Source organism: Juglans microcarpa x Juglans regia, chromosome 2D, assembly GCF_004785595.1.
Source record: "Juglans microcarpa x Juglans regia isolate MS1-56 chromosome 2D, Jm3101_v1.0, whole genome shotgun sequence".
NCBI classification, from domain to species: Eukaryota; Viridiplantae; Streptophyta; class Magnoliopsida; order Fagales; family Juglandaceae; genus Juglans; species Juglans microcarpa x Juglans regia.
In genome coordinates this window covers 34366710-34375604 of record NC_054596.1, presented here as the reverse complement: position 1 = coordinate 34375604, position 8895 = coordinate 34366710, and the positions used below count along the sequence as shown (strand labels likewise).

At 36.4% G+C, this 8895-nt stretch overlaps 1 protein-coding gene across 1 annotated transcript; it reads left to right on the top strand.

Moving 5' to 3' along the window:
• Positions 1 to 524: 524 nt before the first annotated feature.
• Positions 525 to 3857, top strand: LOC121248498 (putative transcription factor bHLH041). Its single transcript, XM_041146980.1, has 8 exons — positions 525 to 757; positions 877 to 1002; positions 1120 to 1225; positions 1399 to 1413; positions 1527 to 1589; positions 1723 to 2427; positions 2572 to 2961; positions 3520 to 3857. Exons 1-8 carry the CDS (start codon positions 633 to 635, stop codon positions 3583 to 3585), a joined length of 1596 nt encoding a protein of 531 aa, XP_041002914.1. The 5' UTR covers positions 525 to 632; the 3' UTR covers positions 3586 to 3857.
• Positions 3858 to 8895: the final 5038 nt, after the last annotated feature.

Below are 8895 nucleotides of genomic sequence, written 5' to 3'. Positions count from 1 at the left end.
CTCTCTCTCTCTACTACTTTTCAAGTTCTCACTTACCATAGACAACTTTTCCTTATCTCTCTCAAGATCTCACATCAGCAGCTCCCTTATTTTGGTGGGATTCCTGCACTCTGCTGCTTTCTACTTTTCCTCCCCCCAGGCCCCCCCACAGCATCGATCGGTAGCCTTTTCCCTAGCTACTACCAGCGTACTGTGCCCACTTTTCAAATCTATGTCTTTCGATCTCTAGCTAGCACCCTTGGATTATTCCATATACTAATTGTCAAGTGAGCACAAGCCTTCTTTCTGGCTTCGATCTGTATCCATCCACCTTGTTGTCGGATGCCCTGCGGCGTTCATTCCCACCAAACCCAATTATCTCTGAATAAAGCTTCTTGAATTAACTAAGCTAGCTAGCTTCCTCCATTAATATCCTTCTCTTCCCTTTTTTCCCTAGACAAATTATATGCGTATTCTGTATTTCCCAGAGCAAAGATATGCATAGCTTTCAAACGATGCCGTCATCCGAAGAGCACAGAGCCGGGTACGTGATCATACAAACCACAGAAAAAGAGCAGTATATATAGAGGTCAGAATTAGGGATGTCATGCAGCAGCAGCAGCATGCAGTATTAGCAGCCGCACGAGCAGCTGATGATTATGGACACAACCTTTCTACTCGATGAAGCCGATCGTGCGAACTTCTTCCGGTTGATAATGCAGTCAATTGGGCGCTACACTCACATCTGCCTTTGGTTATATTCGCCCCACCCTTCCAAGTATTAGCCATATTTCTTTCTCTCTCTTTTTTCATACATACATACATAAATATATATATACATGTATAGGTTTGTATGTGATTCCGATGGCTTGATTGCATGTTGATTTTTCTTTGCAGCTGTTTATACTTCATGGATGGATTCTTTTACGAAGAGAACAACCAGCCTAGCTCTTCTTCAGGAAGTCGAGCTCGGAGGCTTTTTGACGAGTACCGGAACAGCTCGTTTCCGATGGTCGAAAATGAGTAATTAGAAAAATACCAGTACTCGTGATCGATGTTGGATAGATATACATATACATGCTAGAACACGGCTGCTATGTATAGGAAATTGCTCTAAATGATTCTTTTTCTATATGTCAGATGTGTTCCTGGACTTGCTTTCAGGAACAGTCGTCCTTATATGGAAGTCCAAGAATTAAACCTTCAACGTCTGGCATCAACCGAAGCACAGCGACTATTCTATCAGGTAATAGCTAGTTAGTTGATTGATGAAACTAACGAGGAGATAGATAGCTAGCTAGCTAGAGAGAGGGAGAGGTCTTGCATTTTGTTGGTTCAGACAACGGATTTAAGTTTTTAGATCTTCTTCTTCCCCATGTTAGCTTAATTAATTAATTATTTGTGTGTGTTTTGTCACAGGAAGCGAGGATTAAGGTTTGTAGCTGAAACACAATCTGAAATTTTGTCGGTGTTTCTTAAACTTTATAATTTAGAGCATGCATGAATGCTAACAGAAGATGCAATTCCTTTGCCTTTACTGATTGCAGACTGCAGTTTTTATGGGGTGTAAGAGTGGGGAGATTGAGATAGGCTTTGCCAATGTGTCTCAGGTAATCAGAATATTAAATCGATCCATATCATATTTTCCAGAAAATAAAAGCATTGTAATAAATTCAAAGCCATATACATACCATCAAGTTTTCTTTTTCGAGTAAAATGATTTCAATCAACTGTATTTTGTAGCTTGACATTGAAAAGGAAATGAAGAACTTGTTCCCCGATGATTTGTCCCGAAGTTTTTCTCCAATTGCAGAGCCTTTCTGGCGTCCGGATCAAAACCTGCCTTCATCATCTTCATCGTCCTTGAGATCACTAACCGACAGCCCCGAGTACTCATCCCTTCTGTTCAACATTCCAAGCACTTCCCACTTCCCTGAAGCCCTTAGAGATCAGGTTCCCACAATGGCAATGCCTCAAATGCCAACAAGCACAAGTCCTCACCATCAAGCCCTCCAAGCACTTGCAGCAGCAGCGAATATTCAATTCCCAGCACCTGAAACTGAAAATTCTGCCATTGCAAGAGCTATTCTCAACGTTCTATCTTCACATTCTTCTTCTTCTTCGCTATCATCGCATCAAACCCAACAAAATTTACCCTATGGTAGTCATCGGGAAAATTCAAAGCCTAGTGCTTTCAAGAGTTATGTTTCGGCTTTAGGACCAAGAACTAGTACCCAAATTAGAGCAAATAATGCACGTAGGCAAAGCTTGCTTAATAGATCGGTTTTGTTCTATAGAAGCTTGAATTTTCTCAGAGTTCGTGAACGCATGCAAACAACCCGCCCCACAAGCACTCAGTTGCACCACATGATCTCAGAGCGCAAAAGGCGTGAAAAACTCAATGAAAGCTTTCAGGCTTTGAGATCACTTCTTCCTCCCGGAACTAAGGTACGGTAACTTTCAGTTCAGCATTTCTTCTTAATTAGCAATGTATTAGATCTCTCTAACTCTCTCGTCTTCTATACTTATAATTTATAATTATACGTATCACTTCCTTTCCGCCAATTGACATATATATTTTCGATTGAATAGAAAGATAAAGCTTCGCTGCTTACTACGACAAGGGAGTATTTGAGTTCTTTGAAAGCTCAAGTTGCAGAGCTTACTAGGAGAAACCAGCTTTCGGAGGCTCAACAGCTTTTGTCTGCTAAAGAAGTTAATGAAGAGGAAACCAGTTCCTCGAATGAAAGACTCATGGTTCGGATTTCAGCCGTGTCGGGATCAAGTAGCCCAGATCAAGAGCGCATAGTTGAGTTGCGTGTGACTGTAAGAGGTGAATGTCCAATGGAGGATATGACCATTCGCATTTTGGAATTCCTGAAGCAGGTCCAGAATGTAAGCTTGGTGTCCATGGAAACCAACATCATCCAGATGACAGAATCAACCTCTTCAACTCGCATAACCATGAGATTAAGAATTGTGGTATGTATAATATAATTAATTTAAATACGATTATATACATAATATTAGTGATTGTTAAACCTAAATAGTTGCTTATATATATATATATATATATATATATATGTATATTAAATAATTATTTATATATTTAACCATTGCTTATAAAAACATATCACATCAAACGTGATGATTAACGATGACAAAAATCAAGAAAAAAAAATATTATTATCATTATTTTAATCGCTTTAAGATAGCTATAGGGGTCTTTCTTTGTGTTACTTTTCTTTCGTAAACATAGCTTATATAAATTAACTAGTTCAAGATAGGATGTTTCACACTTTGATTAGAAAAGTATATATGTGAAGTAGTTACATTAAATATGAACCCATGCAAGGTATGGATCGATATTCTAGTATGCATGAAAGTGATGTCTTTTAAAGAGATATATAATTATGATATAATTAAAATAAATGGAAGGAAATTTACCTAGATTATATCTAGTATATATAGTGATATATATATATATATATATATATATATTATGGTACTAGTACTTATTGAAACTTTCGTGGTTGGTAGGGGAACGATTGGGACGAGGCTGCCTTCCGGGAAGCAGTGAGACGGGTTGTTGCTGATTTGGCATGATGACATCCAATCACTCTCGGCCTCCACATACTTTTCTATGCACCAAAGTTGACTAAATTAATTTCTGCGGCGGCGCCTGGCCCATCGATGTCGACATGAGGGGTTGCTTTCCTACTTTAATAAACTAATCACATCCTTTCATCTCGTGGGAGCATTTCAATTTGGAGTTCAACATATTGTATGGATTTTCAACTTATAGTGCGTGATCATGATCATTAAGCACATTTTTGTACCCATCCTAGCATTAATCAATTAATGTATTAATATTCCATATGTATATACCTTTTGTTTATCATTTTGGGTTGTTGTATCCCCCCGAAAGAAAAAAAAAAAAAAAAAAGATTCAGATCTCTTAATTAAGTTAATCGATCATGCATAAGTTATTGAACATTTAATATCATCCGAAAAATTAACATAAACAAGAATAAATATAATAGAACTTACTACGTATGCGCTTGATGTGCCTCTTTTCTAGCTTAACTATACTTGAAACCAAGAAATATACATGTTTCTTTTCTGTTCCTTTTTCGGTGGGTTCTAGATGCACATGATGTGAGATAGGTGATTCCTTGTACGATTTGTCATGTCGCCCATATTTGACTGCAATTCCTTCATTATATATATATATATATATATATATATATATATATATATATATGAATAGATCAGATTGAATAATCCAACAATATTTAAAGATAAAATATTCATAGATAGATGAATTCAAAGATGGATGGTCCAATGTCAAAATATAACTTTTTCGTCACTTTCTTCACCAAACGTGCATAGCTAATTTCTTTGTTTTCTGCTTGAAAACACAGCTAGCCAGCAGTACGTACGTAGCTTTCGTTGATCCATGTAATATATATATGTATGTGGAAATATCCTAATTTATTATAAAATTGTTGATGTCATTAATTTATCAATGCTAGTCAACCAGTTTTCTCCGTTGAAAATAATTAACTAGTGGTTTGTACGCACGTACGTTCAGACGGCGTTTTTGACCGTCAATCTCTGAATCATCATCATGCTGGCGATTCCCCAGAATTTGCTCGAAATCAAAACTGGTTTTGGTTTTCTTTCTTTTTTCCTGTTAATATTGACCTAATTCCTTGTTTTTTAGTGGAAACGTAGACCAAATCATGTAATTCTCTCTCTCTCTCTCTCTCTCTCTATATATATATATATATATATTAATCTATATGTTTATTTGAATTCAATTCGTATATTTGAGGGTGAAAAGGAAACTTGGGAGTCATATGAATATGATAAGTATTATAATTAGGTCGCAAAAGGTCACAAATGGATCATACATACGTTCTACTCAATATATTTGATGTACGTACGTCTTAAAATTGTAATGATCAATAGGAGGCACTTTTAAAAACAATTAACAAACGTACGAGGATTTAGGCTTAGGAAATTATTAATTATAAGACTTAAGTGAAAGAGAGATTAATAAAATATTTATAACTGTTTGCATAATTTTTTCAAGCGGTATTAAATCTTAATATTAACGTAATTAAGGTCCATTTCATGCGTGCTATCTCGATCACTTGCTCTCTACGTACGTACGCTCGCTCTTAAACTCTAGAAGTACTTCTAAATCCAACGCACAACACTAATTAACATGAAGTAAAACAGGTGTCGTTTGGATAGTAAGATGAGTTGAGATATAAGTTTAAAGTTAAATAAAATATTATTAAAATATTTTTTTTAATATTATTATTATTTTAAGATTTGAAAAAGTTAAATTGTTTATTATATTTTGTGTACAAATTTAAAAAAAAATTGTAATAATGAGATTAGATTAGATGAGATGAAACACTTCTTCTATCCAAACAGAACTCCAAAAAAAAAGAAAAAAAAATCTCGATTCATGCTCGGGAGTCATTTTTGACCCAGTACTACTTGAAAGAATATTGATATGTACTCTCGCAGTAATTGAGTTGATCATCATCATCTAAATCAAAGTTTTGGAGTTGAGTAATTTAGGATGATGGAATATCATGATGAACACATGTAGTAGTAGTACCCCATGCATGCATGCATGCATTGTTTTCTACCTACCTAGCTAATGAATTCTGACCATTAATTGTTTGAAAAGGGGTACTCGACAATATCAATGGATCTTTATGTTGTAATTAACTGTATATGTTTATTGGCTTATATTCATTCAAACAAATTAAGGCAGGGAAGAAGTCAAGCCTATGGTCGCTTTAATCATAATCAATGACCATATCTCTAGACCATCTTTTGTTAAATCACGATGACAATTAACAAAGTAAAAGAAATTGCTATTACCTTTTATCTTAATTTGGTCAAAGAAAAAGACATAGCAGCCAGCCAGCTAGCTAGCTTGCTGTTACGCTACAGCTTATAAATATCATATTCGTGTACTCAATGAGTAAATTCAAAATATACCTGCAGGTTTCGCAGATCCTTCCTAAACTTCTTGTTTAAAATGTGCATGATAAGGGGACGAAATAGTTGAAAGGACGTGAAGAAAAAGAAAATTATAAGTAATTGGGAAAGTCGTGATCACCTTTGGGGAGCTAGCCTAAAAAGAATGAGTCCCAAAGCAATGAACCAAACTAAGAGATACCCTATTTTAATCTGATCATGATCTTGATGATCTTTTTCTTTGGTTCCCACGAGTACTAGAACATTTCTAGCTATGTGCGCAGATATTTCAAAAGTTAGTGGATCCCACTTCTAGAAATTGATATTTGATGATCATTCTTCCAAAGAAAATTAATTCCCCTTTTCCTGGCCCCTACTACTTTTCTCACCAAATTACTCGGTCAAGTTGAGCCCAAGCCATGCAAAGGTTAAGGTAAAAGAGAGAGTTAATTAGGAGCTATGGAATGCTAGCTAGCTTCAATATGAGGTTCAAATTATCCAATGTATATGCTCTGTAGATTATCATATAACACTGCTCAAATCCACGGCAATTCAAATCTGCAAGCGGATAAAAATACACAACAATAACACCTAACAACTCTTTTATAACATCAATCATCGTTACCATACGACAACACCCTCAGTGCCCAAACACCCTTCTCTGCCCCTTTTTCCACCAGAGAGGAGGGGAGCTTCGACTCACTCCTCCTCTTTCCCTATTTATCTTCTTTGTTCATGAAGCTATTTCCAGTTGTTTAGTTATTTTTGTTGTCATTTTCCTTTAAAGCTGAAAAAAATCGTTATGAAACTTTTCGACAACCTCTAACACATGCGCGTATCTCTCACGTGCCTCCCCTTCTTGAATCCCATTGTGCTACATGCGCCGGACTAGAAAATTAGCTATCATCAAATCTTCTAGATCTGTCGACCAACATGGCAACATCGCAGCAGGCACATGGATCTCATGCACCGATGCAAATTCCGGTGTCTCTCGAAGTTAGCTTAAACTGCAATCCGTCCATCTTCACCTCTATCTTACCATTTTTCCTTAATCTAGTTGTTGATATACTCTTATATCCAACAAGTGTAAAAAGTTCGAACCATTGAGATGATCATCACCCCTTGTTTAGTTCCTTGGCGGTTTCTTTTTGCCACAACTTATGAGCTCCACCTTTTTTACTTTTGCCATCAGCACGAGAACCACATATATTCTTTAGGGAGATCAGTGTGGAGTTTTGCGACAACATATAACATGAAGGAGTTAGAATTTTTTATCTGGTTTTTTATTATAAGAGTTTTCATACTTTGCCACAAGATTGTGAAGATGAGGAAGTGGATCTCCCCAACAACCGCTTTAGAACAAAATGGAGCCACATCAACCACCATGGCCTCTAGTCATGGGGTCACAATCTATTTGTCGTATTATAACAAAGCCACCAATTTGTGCTGCTCCCCTTTGGCAGAGAAGGTAGGGAACATTTATTTGTTCTCAGTACTATAAACAAGCACTTGTTTATTTTTATTTTTCTTTACTATTGTACTAGTTGTGAAAGGGTGTTTGTCGGGGCCCCCTACTCTTTATTCAAGTATTCCTTTATTTGTTAATTATGATATATGGATCTTGCTTAGAAAAACAAAAAAAAAAAAAAAAACTCTTTTATAAATATTTTACAATCAATCAATGCAATTAAGGGTATAAATGTGTCAAGTTCAAGCAAGTAATGAATGGTTAAGCCTTTTCCATTTAACTTTTATCCGAACATGAGTCAAGCTCGAGCTTTTCATCGAGTTGAATTTTATGTTTACAAATAGCTCATTTCATATTTGAGCGAGTTTTAATTTGTTCTCAACTTTCTTCATTTTGATAAAATAGATTATTTATACTGTATTTGTAAATTTATCAATAAAATTCAAGAAAAAGGTTTTGACTTTTTGCTAATATCTTTATTGAGCAAACTATGAAGAAAGGGAACTCTAACAAGTACCCCAAACAATACAATATTGAGAAGAGATTAAAAAAAAAAATGGAAAATGGCTATGAGCTGAACCCATGGGATGTTTTTCAACATGAAGCCGAGAGATTGTCACAACTTAGGTGATTTTTAGCACAATCCAATATCGAATTGCTATGAAGCATGCTCTATAAAGTCTCAGTTGAAGCATATGATGTAAAATGCCAAATCCAAGTTGTCACAAAAGGTAGCAAAGCTACGGAGGAGAAAGTCAGCGCATGGGGGAGAATGCTTGATGGTCGTAGCATGTGTCCCACACCCGCCAATCAAAATGCAGATCTAATCAACCAAGGTGGTGGAGAATGGTCGAGACGATGCTCTAGGGTGGTGCATAGACAACATTGGGTGGCTATTTGGTGCGAATTTAAGCTCCATGCAAAATCCATGAAAAAACTTAACAATCAAGACAAAGGGGGAAGTCATGGAAAAAAAAAAACTCGATGACCGAGAGGAGAGGTGACGTTAGAGCTAAAATGACTTAGTTTGGGGCAGGAGCGGTGGCCCATGAGACCCACACAAGGTCCACCAATATGTCTGCTCACTTGAAGGCGCTACCGGACAATTTTCAACTTTTTCAATAATTCAAAGAATGATGAATATTGTGGTGTAGGTTAATGATGAGTGGAAAGCAATATATCTACTCAATCTTAATTGAAAAAACGATAAGGCTTGGAAGAGAGTTTGAAAGGAAGCGAATAGAAGAGAAGGCAGGGGAGAAGGAAAATAGTGATAGAGGGAGGTGGCCAGGGGAAGAGAGGAGAAGGACTCCTCTCCTAGATGGTGGGTATGGTCTAGAGCTTTGTGCGAAGTGGAAGTGGGGACTCTTGGGTTGGAGAGGAGGAAAGGCTTTCAATTTTGTAAGTAGTCTTTTCTAAAGCTAATACAAGTTATAAAGATG

Coding starts and splice junctions, on each gene's coding strand:
- LOC121248498 (XM_041146980.1), top strand. CDS start 633: ATGATTATGGACACAACCTTTCTACTCGATGAAGCCGATCGTGCGAAC. Junction 1,003..1,119: donor TTTCCGATGGTCGAAAATGA/GTAATTAGAAAA, acceptor TCTATATGTCAG/ATGTGTTCCTGGACTTGCTT. Junction 2,428..2,571: donor TTCTTCCTCCCGGAACTAAG/GTACGGTAACTT, acceptor TCGATTGAATAG/AAAGATAAAGCTTCGCTGCT.